General features: G+C 37.5%; 3 protein-coding genes across 3 annotated transcripts; 2 read left to right on the top strand and 1 right to left on the bottom strand.

Moving 5' to 3' along the window:
- Window positions 1-2,637: 2,637 nt before the first annotated feature.
- PCYB_126000 (methyltransferase) lies at window positions 2,638-3,895 on the top strand (the record flags this gene model as incomplete). Its single annotated transcript, XM_004223933.1, has 6 exons — window positions 2,638-2,649; window positions 2,779-2,816; window positions 2,928-3,040; window positions 3,195-3,308; window positions 3,464-3,614; window positions 3,769-3,895. Coding segments are annotated over 6 exons (555 nt in total), but the record flags the coding sequence as incomplete, so codon positions are not given.
- A 3,301-nt stretch (window positions 3,896-7,196) lies between these two features.
- On the top strand, window positions 7,197-8,907 carry PCYB_125990 (Pv-fam-g protein; the record flags this gene model as incomplete). The annotated part of the gene is made up of 2 exons (XM_004223932.1): window positions 7,197-8,789; window positions 8,872-8,907. 2 exons carry the CDS (start codon window positions 7,197-7,199, stop codon window positions 8,905-8,907), a joined length of 1,629 nt encoding a protein of 542 aa, XP_004223980.1.
- A 1,424-nt stretch (window positions 8,908-10,331) lies between these two features.
- On the bottom strand, window positions 10,332-11,340 carry PCYB_125980 (hemolysin; the record flags this gene model as incomplete). The annotated part of the gene is made up of 2 exons (XM_004223931.1): window positions 10,332-10,429; window positions 10,560-11,340. 2 exons carry the CDS (start codon window positions 11,338-11,340, stop codon window positions 10,332-10,334), a joined length of 879 nt encoding a protein of 292 aa, XP_004223979.1.
- Between the last annotated feature and the right edge of the window lie 425 nt (window positions 11,341-11,765).

Genomic DNA, 11,765 nt, shown 5'->3' with positions numbered 1-11,765 from the left:
AAAGACCTTGAAAAACTAATTTAAAAAACAAAAAAGAAAAAAAAAAGGCTAAATTAGTAAAACTACACATCAACACGTTTGATAGTCAGTTTTTGCCTTCCCCCACGCCCTATGGGTTAATTTCTTTTTCGTCCTTCTTCACTACTTCCTTTTAGCAATGCTTCTTCTACCTATTCGTGCGCTGCTTTTTTCAACTGTTCGTGCTACATATATATACACCCACCCATTCATAGGCTACTTTTCTTACCTACTCGTGCTATTTATATATGTGCCGTCGTACTCCGCCTCCTTTGCTCGTTTTCTTTTCCCTCTTCGCTTCGCTTTTCTTTCAATTTGGATTTGTTTGGCCCCCTTGTATTTTCATCTTAAACGTAACCCTTTTTTCAAATACGTATCAAAAAAACGTGTACGGATTGGAGATGCTGAAACCAATATGGCCATGTTAATGCTAGTAGTTTGAGAAAAAAAAATTCAACAAAAAGTGTAAGTATGTCACTATATTTAAAAAAATAAAATAAATAAGTGAAGAGGGAAGACATTATGGCTTATAAAAAAAAAAATATAAAGCCCTGAACAGAAAAAAAAAAAATTAAATCAGAGCGAATCCCAAGCGATTCAAAAGAGCGAAAAAAAAAAAAAAAACAGAAAAAAAAGGGAAGAACAAAAAGAAGTGCGAAACGTGAAAAATTGCAGATATGTGAAAAACGCAAAAAAACTGAAAAGATAAAAAACTGAAAAGATATAAAGCCGAAAATACATATAGCTGAAAAAACAAAAAAGCAAAGCAAACGGCAACCAACCAAATACTCCCAACAAACTTCAAAAACGTATGCTTTATGGGAAGCATCTCCAAACATTCTTCCACCTTACAGACACGAAAGGATAAAAAAAGAGGGACAAGTACAATGCGCCAATACTAATGAAATTGTTGTTAAAATAAGCTTCCCATTTTTATACACACAAAAAAAGAAAGCTCCTATCTCTTTCGAACACTGCCCTGAATTTTTCTGCCTTTTACTCCTGTGCGAAAGTGAAGGAAAAAAAAAAAAGGCAACAGCGTGAGCGAATTCTCATGTATGCGCTATAGCTGTGTAGTAAAGTTCCCCGTACCGCAACCCTGTATGTATATGTAGCTCCCAACATAACCGTCACACTTGAAATATCAAGAATAGAAACGTAAAAAATATGGACACCCTTTTTTTTTTTTTAAGGGTTCCTTTTCTTCCTTTTTGGTAACCCATTTTGCGCCAGAGTAACAAACCCTTCCTTTGTCAACAAAATGAATAAAGAAAAACTACCAAATACAAATGAGAAAAACGAAAAAATGAAAATTCTCTTCAAAGAAGTAATGATCCATATAATGGTTCTACATGTACACATATAATGTAGCGCCTTGTCCTTTCCACATTAATGTGTAACGCGTTACGGAAGTTTTTTCATCGCGATCGTTTCACATTGATTGTTAAAGTAGCGAGCATAGTTGATCATGTCTCCTAGCTCTTCCTATACCCCCAGTGTGTGTTATCGTCACGAATTTAGAAAAAAACGTAGCATGTGCTAAACTAGAGGGACAAATAAAAAAAAAAAATATCATTAAGACGACCGGTTGAGCTCATAAACAGACATTGATTTTTTTTTTTTTTTTTTGTTTTCGTCCCGTTCATAAAACAAAACCTTTTTACACCCCCCACGAGCAGATAGAGGAGCGCTTAAACAAAATCGATAAAATGCAAAATAAAATCCTGAACTTACTATGCGATAATGAAAAGTTATTATAAAAAGAAATACCCGCGAAAGAACTAAATTTTTCAAACGGTAAAAATGAGTAAAAAAATGGGCCTATTAAATATGCACACACATCTGCATAAAGTATGCAAAAAAAAAAAAATTGTCTTGTGTAGGCATAAGAGTTCACTTCGTAAAACACACGGTATTGTTAATTGCGAAACAAAAGGCAAAAATGTGATTTATGCTTTTGAGGAAGAGCTACTCACAGGAGGGCCTCCGCAATTTCACGAAATAGAAATAATGAAATTTATTCCGGCCATAGCGCACCGCAAGGGTGCATGTATGTGTTTATGCGTGTTACTTGGGCGTGCTGCGTGCACATGCGTAAAAGCCACGCAAGGGCCGCAAACAAATCTGTGTAAATTTTGCCTAAAACATGCGTACAAAAAAAAAAAAAAAAACTATGTAAATGTTCCTCTTACACATATGTGTATTTCCCTCTTTTTTCAAGATTGGGCAAGTTTCCCCAATTCAAAGTGACACCCCTAACTTGAGGTTAAAAAAAAAAAAAAAAAAAAAAACAGGTATGCTTAAAGGGTAAACAAAACACGTAATGCTTAATGGGAGTACATCCTAATGGCAACGCGATGTAGCAAAAAACAATTCATCCAATAAACTGTCCCTCTAAAACGAAACATGTGTGCGCGTGCTTCAAAGCACCGACTCTCTTTTCTTCCCATTTAGTAGAAAACAAACGCCTAATCCGCGGACACCAGAACGTGCTGACTAACAATTTCTGTTCATGTGTTCAGATAGTACGACGCCGACTTTTCCTTCACCATGGCAGTGGTACATTAAACAACAAAAAAAACTAAAACTAAAATTGCAACCAAAATTGCGATTAAAAAAATGAATAACAATGTATGTAGCGTATGCCATACACAAATTCGAAGTTGCCATTAGCAAAAAAAAAAAATTATTCAACTCGTCCTATATTTGCATTGTAAACTGCTAAAATGTTACTTTTTTTTTTTTTCTGTCCCAATGTAGTACGGCAATATATCTTACTGGGACGAGCGATACACAAAGTAACACATGAATAAATTCACAAGTTGCACGAACCGATCTCATCAATTCGCACTATTTCGATTAAATCGAATTCCTTTTATGTTTTCCCCTGTTTCTGTTTCCCTCTAAAGCGAAGAAGAGCAATTTGACTGGCATCAAAAATGGTGTAGTGTAAAGCACATTTTCTCAGAGCTTAACGTACAAAATGACGCAAAAATCTTAAATGTCGGTTGTGGGACATCAAGTAGGAATAAACGAACATGTACACACAACATGTGCATTTTATTTTATGTGAACCCCGACAGGCAAAAATGTCCATCCTATAGGCATTTTCACCCACATGTGCATACGCGCGCTAATTCATACACATATATGCGTCTGTTTGCTGCCTACCCAAGGATTCAGCGAAGATATGCTAGACAATGGCTACACAGATATAACGAACATCGATGCATCCGTCGTATGCATAAATAAGATGAAAGAACTGTACAAGGACAAGCCGAATTTAAAATGTAAAAAAATGTGCCACTGTGGCGTGAAGCAAGTTCTCATATGTATATAGGTGTACATACACGAAAATAGAGTTGTGCATTCCTATGCAGGTTTACTCAAACGAAGCAGTTGTGCCAAATATATGTCCCCCTCCTCCCCTTACAACACCCTGCAGACATATTAATGAACGTGTGCGACATGAAGGGATTTAAAAATGCAGAGTTTGACCTAATCGTGGATAAGGCCTGTCTAGACTCTGTGGTTTGCTCGGAAGATTCCCTAAAAAACGTCGAGGAAATGTTGTCCGAAGTATCGCGCGTGTTAAAGTAATTAAACATTCTTTGCGGCTTTTTAGTTCATAACGGCAGCTGTTCTTCATTCCCACGATTGTTCGTTTGCCCCTTTCACATTTCGTATTTTCCGAGTTCAAAATTTTCTCCCTAAAATTACCCCAAACGGGTAAAAACTAATTTCATTTAGGCCCGAAGGTGTCTTTGTTGTCATATCGCATGCTCAACCGACTTATCGACTAGGGTATTTGCAAAAGCCGGACTACAAGTGGAACGTCGCGGTGAAAACAGTTAAACGGCCTATGTTAGGGATAGTAGGTAAGTTTGTGCTACTTAAACATGTTTTTAAAGATGGCATGTAGCCTATTTTCTTCCTTTTTTTTTTTCCTTCTCCGCATTTCGTTCACTTACCATTTCTCCCATTTCGTTTACACCCTTTTTTTCTCAATCGCCACAGCCCCCCCCGTGGATGACAGCTTGCACTACGTTTACATTTGCAAAAAGGGGAGCACAACCACGCAACAATAGCTCTGCTTTTTAGAAGGTCAACCAGCGCTGTTACGTTAACACGTATGCATGTGAATATATATGTATGTTTGCATACTATTTTTTCATGACCCCCTTGTTGCATTGTGTTATATCACTCCTTTATTAACAGCACTTATTCTCCCCATTTTGTCTTTTTCTTTTTTTCGCCCATTCACCCCGCTAATTGTGGGGTTTCACTAATTCGATAGGTTAAAATGATTCACAAGTTGCAATTTTTCATGACGTTCATGTTTTGCTTTGTGTCTTTACGAGTACGCATGTGCACACATATGTATGCACTCCCAAGTGTGCTGGTATTTTGATAGCACCCCGTGGTTGCGCGTAGTTTAATTACGCTTTACAACAAAAGTCACTTTGTACTAAACCGGTGGAACTTTCCTTTTTTTTTTTGACTAACCAAAATTTCTCAACAGTATTTTCAAATTGTAAGAAAAAAANAAAGAAAAATAGCTATTTAACTGTGTGCAAGGGTAAATATGGTCCACAATTTTCTCACTTTTAGCTGAATTGTCAGGTGATTTTTTCAACTTATTTGTTGTTGCAAGAATTAAGCGTTATAAACATATATTTCTTTTTTTTTTTTTTTTTGTTAAAAGGGTAATTCTACAATTATTTGTGGAGGTGGAACATAGACAGAATTAATTTCGCCTTTTTCTTTGTTTCACTTTCCTTCGTTTTGCTTTTCCCTTTTTGCCAAAATTTGAAGCATTTCTATCAACGCGCGCTTGAGTTGTCGAAAATGGTGGACACACCCATGTGCATAAATTTGCGAAAGCACTGAACTGTTGTGGGGAAGTGAGGAAAAAAAAAGAAATAGAATAAAGTAACACGGAGGAAAAATAACGCGAAGTACGAAAAAACAAGAAAAACGCCACACGGTAAACATTTCCAAATGGAGAAAGCAAATTTCCTATATTGCGCAAAACCGAAATTTGTTACTTTTACGTGATTTGGAACTTGCACGTAAATGGAAAAATACCACGGAATAGTGGTAAATGCCGCGTACACAAATATGTACACATGTGCACATACGCGGCAAATTAACCTGGCCATAAATGTTCATTTTACACTGCGTAAAAAAAAAAAAAAAAAAACGCACACACACACTGGCATAAAAGAAAAGAAATTTTTGTGCTTACACACGTCCAACTGATATACACGCACACGTTACAAATAATTCTACAAAACTGCTTAACTCTCTGCATTCACACTGTTCTACATTGCTAAAACCTTTTAACTGCAATTAATGCAGTAGTTACGTAAATTTTTTTTTTTTGAAAACTATGAGTTACAACTGTTTTAACTCGATTTTTCACCGTAATTAGGACGATTAACAAAGTTGCGAATAACCTGCACCTACACGGGTACATATATGTAGAACATGTATATTTACGCGTAAATGGGCATATTCGCGCACGCATGGGTATGTACATATATACATACGTGTATACATACCTACATACGTACGTTGCGACTTCGCCCAATCTGATGGCACACGGCAACGGCAAAAAACTTCAGTAAACTTTCTCCATCAGTGAAGCTAAACCTCCATTTCATACTCCCGTTGCGTTGCATAAATCTGTTGGCTCAATTTTTTTTTCACAATTAAATAATCCAAAAAAAGAAAAAAAAACGCAGTTACCAATTGTTTGCTAATTGCAAAACGTACGCTTTTGAAATTCAGGGTTTTGAAAATTAACACTCTGAAATTTGATGAATCATTAAGAAATTGTAATTTTTTTTGTTTCTTTTTTTTTTTTTTTTGCTTTTATTTTTGTTTTTCTCATTTTGTCACAAAATTTTATTGACAATTTTTATATTTTTAACTGGTAATATTGACCTTTCATCTTTGTTGTTTAAATGTTAGATCCGTTCTGTACAGAACAATTCGCGAAATTGTTTTCTACCCGTAGTGTGGCAATGCGTATGTGTTTTTTTTTCAACAACTGATGCACTTGTTCGATCTGCGAAATTGTTTGATCGGTATATTTTTAGCTGACTTGTTTGACCGGTTTATTTTTAGCTGACTTGTTTGATCGGTTTATTTTTAGCTGACTTGTTTGATTGGTTTATTTTTAGCTGACTTGTTTGGTCAGCTTATTTTTAGCTCGCTTGTTTAATATTCATTTTTTTGCAGATTTGTTTGATTGTTGCTTTTTGCCCCCTCTATTTTCATCTGCTTATTCATTTTTGGTATTTCTTTCCCTCACATTCTACTGCCACCAGGTGAGCAGCTGCGCAAAATTTAATTTTGTTCTGCAACTTCTCGCTGATCCTTAAAATTATTTTATAAGAATATCTTTTCTAAATTTTAAAAAAAAATTAATCTTTTTTTTTTTTTTTTCCTTAAATTAGTTGCTCTTTACCAAGTATATATATATAAATATTTATGTCTCAAAAAGGAAAGTTGCAGCTGAAGCAATAGAACAAATCTAGTTTGTTGAGTTATTCCCGCGCGTTGTGGTGCTGCTCATGGTTAGTTGCAATTTCAAGGGACAAACTCAACATAGGAGTAGTGCTTTTCACATTTCTATGCAAAATGAAATGTGCACTTCTACCCTTGCGCTGCGTTTTCACACAAATTGGCGCGCATTTTGGAGTAATAAGAGATGCCCCCAAATTATTAACAACGTATGAACCATGCAGACTTCAGCAAGGTTCATGTTAAAATGGGCCATTTGTGCACATATTATATATATATTTTTTTTCCCTTTCTGTAGACGATTAACTCTTCTGCCATGTTAGAGAAGTGACCCCGAAGATAGGGCCAAAAATTAAATGCGTCGTTGAATGCTTCCCTGTCTGATTTAGTGCTCATCATACATTTTTTCTTCCACGATTTCTCCATTTCGCTATTGTGTAAATAAAATCGCACGTGCAGCCGCATCTGGACCGATATACGCCCCTTTACATTGGCGTATGCTCAGGGTGATAGCGTAAGGGGGAGTCAAACGCGTAGGCGGGCATCGTTCTCATTGGATAGGCTTACAACCACACACGCGCAAACAATAAACGTAAAACGACGCACGTACAACCGCATGCTTACGCGCAGACCCACACAACAGAACTATGGAGGTGGAGAAAATCAGAAGAAGCTCCGTCAGGAGACACAAGCTTTCCAGCGCAGACGACACGTACTACAAACCGACGGTGAATAGCTCCATAAACAACGAGACTTGCAGCGACGAAGGCGAAATAGAGTTCGAAGGATGGGTGGAATTTATAACGAAAAATGAAAAGGAAGATAATGATGATGACGATACTCTGTGCGAAGAAAAGCTTAGCAAGTCCCATGGAAAGAGGAGAAGCACCATGCATATATCGAGTTCTCCTGGTGTATATACACATACGGGTAAAACAAAAAAGGGGGAAAAATATGTCAAAGGCGATGAAACTACCATAGCTAATGCGAACGTCGTTGTTAAAAATGAAGAGAAATCAGATTATGCTTACACGAATACAAATTATATGAACAAAGAACCTGTAGTGACATTAAATAGCGGGGTGGTTTATGCAAATGGGAGTAATGCTACTACATACCCATTAATTATCAACACGCAAGAAAAAACGAATAACGCAATGAATGTGCTGAACCCAAATTATGTGGATCCATCTCCTCCAGTTGTTTTGAAGAATCAACAAATAATTCCCCAGCTGTACATTAGGCAGCCACCAACAGTGATAGTAACAAATGAACCTCGTCCCCCCTTAGTGATAAATCCCCCACCAGCTAACATCGTTTTTAAAAACAAGGCCCCCCAACCTATATATGTAAATAGTACAAGGCCAAATATCATCATTAAAAATGATCCAGCAGTGATACAGAACCCAGTTGATATGGATTCTACCCCTATCCAGCTAGATGTCCCCATGGAAAATGCATCTGCAACAATCACAGAGTCGATAAAATATCCCTGTACAGTTAATCTCAAAAATGAACCCATTGGGGATAACCGAAGTTGCTTTTTTAAGACAGTTGTAAATGCTACCTCCGCAGGGCTAATGCCAACAAACAATGTGATCCAGCTAGATAATTCGCTAGTAAGGCCCATTACGCAACAAGTTCTTCCAAATGTGTATATGATGAATGAGAATGGGCAGCTCCAAGGGGGGATCCAAACACAGCAGAGTCCCATCTATGCAGTAAGTCCCATGGGCAACATAATGCAAGCACAGCAGTCACAGCCTAGCCCTACGTACAATTCACATGAGCAGAATGTTTTCCAGTGCGTGCAGCCAAGTTACACACAGGTGATGGGAGCTCAGCCTGAGCAGTGGGGTGGTGGAGGGATCTTGCTGAACCAGCCCCTGCAAATGGCACCGCAGCAGCACGTGCAAGCAATGTCCGCGCAACATATGCAGGCAAGCCACCAGCCACAAGTTCACCTAACAGGAGGAGTGCAAAATTACCAATCTTATAGCAGTGCCCAACCAGCCATGACGTACGAAAAAATCTGCGCTCAGCAAGTGGCTCAACCGGCATATGGTAATGCAGCACCTCAGTATGTTCAACAAAGCTATATGCAAACAAATCCAATGGTGCAGGAACAGACGGCTCCCCAATTTGCACCGAGAAGATCATCCTTTGTTCCTAATAACAACTTAGCGCAAGGAGCACACCCAGTTATAAGATACAGTCAAAATTTAGGCCAACCTGTTAATGTAAATAAATTTCCCTTGCAGCATCAGGTATCATCGGCCTCCAGTGAATTTCTACCTTCTTGTGGACCTGTCGGTTGCGCAGCCTCGAGTAATAAACCGGCTCAAGCACCTAACGTGAGGAGGAACAGTTATGTAAATCCCCAAGCACACGGGATGATGCAGCCCCTTCCAAAAAAGGTCCAAATAGTGTCTCGCCCTATGCATGATCACAACTTCCGGGGGCATAACTAAACGGAGCAGTGATGATCGGTTGGTACGTCCGTGAGGATCTACCTATGTGCCAGCGTAACTGCATATGCACGTGTGCTGTGCTTTTGCGAACTATTTCGGAGGTGCATTTATTTGTCTCCTCCAATGCCCATCTGTGTGTGCTTGCTGTCACGCCGAACTTCTACTATGGCGGTTTTTTTTTTTTTATTCCCTCTTGTTTGTATCTTGTCCCTGTTTGTCAATTTTTTTTTACCCATGGCGAAGTATACATTAAGGCAATTTTTTCATCTGCCGCATTTTAATGAGAGATCTTTTAAAAAATGACTTGACCCATGCATTGGACATACGAAGCCGTATTGTATGCATCAATTTCGAGGGGTAATATCACCCGTGCTCAATTAAGAACAACATTACTGGCGCGTGACCATGTGGAAAATAACTCCGAAGTGCAGTTTGGGTCAGGTTATTTTATGCTAGGGGTGGGGTGGGGAGATGTTTCACCATAAGGTGGTCGATGTATTCAAATACAGCGTTAAAATGTGCACACCATATTTACAGGCAGTGGTATGGAGACCTCGATATTGGAATCGGGTATGCCACGAGTGTAGCTCTGTGCAAATTGTCTCTGCAGGCTACTGCAGATCGATCAGTGAAATAATGCAAATTTTAAAAAATGCAGGAATGTTTTAAAAAAAAAAAGGGTAATCTTCACCGAAGGGAGTCGACTCACGCGACGTTGAAATAAAACGTAAAAAAAAAACGTAAAAAATAAAACGTAAAAAATAAAACGTAAAAAATAAGACGTAAAAAATAAAACGTAAAAAATAAAACGTAAAAGTTAAACGTAAAAAATAAAACGTAAAAAATAAAACGTAAAAGTTAAACGTAAATATTAAACGTAAATATTAAACGTAAAACCTAAAACGTAAGGTGCTGAATGAAAAAAAACAACATATCACATGCAATTCGCCTCTCTAAGTATGCAACACTTCTGCGTGCATAACAAATCACTGAACACTTGCCCGACTGTACGTGACTATTTAATTTTTCAACACACATTGTTTAAAAAGGAACATGTAAAAGGAGGATGGTGGTATGGGCAAGAATAAAAAAAAAAAAGTCTCCTTCACATTTGTAAACCAACAGACATGCGTTAAAATGTTTTAATGTATCTCTCTTACATTAAAGAAAAAAAAAAGTTGCACATAGGGGTGGCAGCGGTAAAGAGGTAGAGACCGAGTGCGACGTGAACAGTTACATATTCGGTGCGTACTGGCGATGGTGCGCTATACAGATTGTGAAAAACAAGTACCTCGCCTTTTTTTTTTTTCTTCATGTATTCCTTCTGATGACACTGCAATTTAAGGCCATTGTGAATAGACCACTTCCAAGACAGCAAATGTGGAAAATGTCGTGGAACCCAAGAATGCCTACGAAAATGGTGAGAGAGAGGGGGGGTAAAAAAGAAGTGCTTGTGTTGACGTGCATTTCGGAATGCAGCAGAAGTGCATATGTTGACACGCATTTGTGAAGACAGCAGAAGAGCTCATGTATCGCTACCCTTAATGAGGTTGGGCTTCTTCATGGAATAAATGACAGCCCCCAGGCAGTAAAGGGAAGCCAGAAAAATAAAAAACATGATCTCCTGGGGAATGAGGCCCATTATATAGTCCTTCAAAAATATGGCGTGCAAAAACCCAGCTATGACATATGTGAGGGCACGCGTAATCCTATTTCCCGTACTGAAGTGGCTGAAGCATATGAATAAGCACCCAAAGAGAGACGTCAACCCTTGTAGTATAACATAATATAAAAATTTTATCTTGTTAAAAATCATTGCGGGAACTGGTAAACAGGATCCACTAATCATTAAAAAAATGCCTATGTGATCTATCTTCTCAATCAAGAAAAATAACTCAGGTTTCCATTCAAAATTGTGAAGTAAGAAGGAAGCAAAAAAATTAAAAAACATACATAAAGCTGCAATGGAGGTAAAAACTTTTGCCCATACCGTTTTCGATACGTGTAGCATGTAGGTAATCCAAATGGGGGAAGCAAGTACTAACATTAAATGGATTTTTCCTTGAAGAATTGTTTTTACTTTCCTTTCCATATAATTAATTAACATAATTTTATTTATTCTTTTTTCATTAAACATTTCTACTATCTGTCTGTCATTTGGGGATAAAATGCTCGATTTTATAAATTCACTTATTGTCTCATCATTTATGTCTGTCGTTCCAGTCACATCAAAGATGTCTACATTCTGATACCTCTCTTTCAAATAATTTAGGGCCTTTTTACAAGATTCTATAGTCACAGAGTTTCTTATGAGATCCATTTTATTTTTCCTTTTTGTTCCAAGCGTGGTTAAGTTTGGATTCTGCGCGGGGGCTATTATATATGTATATGTCGCATGTATTCACCCGCTGATCTTTGTAGTGACTTTTTCGCTAACTTTTGCGATGATCTTTGTAGTGACCTTTTCCCTAAACTTTGCGATGATCTTTGTGGTGACTTTTTCCCTAAACTTTGCGTTGACCTTTGTTCTGACTCTTCTGCGTACTCTTATATTTATACTTTTTTTTTTTTTGCTTGTAGCTTCTTATTTTGCCGCCGTCCACCCAATGGAAAAAACGACTCTTATTTAGTCATATACCAGTAAGTTTTTTTTTTTTTTTTTTTTTCAATCTTGTTTTTTTGTTCGTTGAATTTTTAATTTTTTTTTCGCAACATTAATTTCATTGATTGATTGATTGATTATTA

The sequence above is a fragment of the Plasmodium cynomolgi genome, chromosome 12 (genome assembly GCF_000321355.1).
Source record: "Plasmodium cynomolgi strain B DNA, chromosome 12, whole genome shotgun sequence".
Taxonomy (NCBI): domain Eukaryota; phylum Apicomplexa; class Aconoidasida; order Haemosporida; family Plasmodiidae; genus Plasmodium; species Plasmodium cynomolgi.
This window is presented reverse-complemented; position numbering and strand designations above follow the sequence as displayed.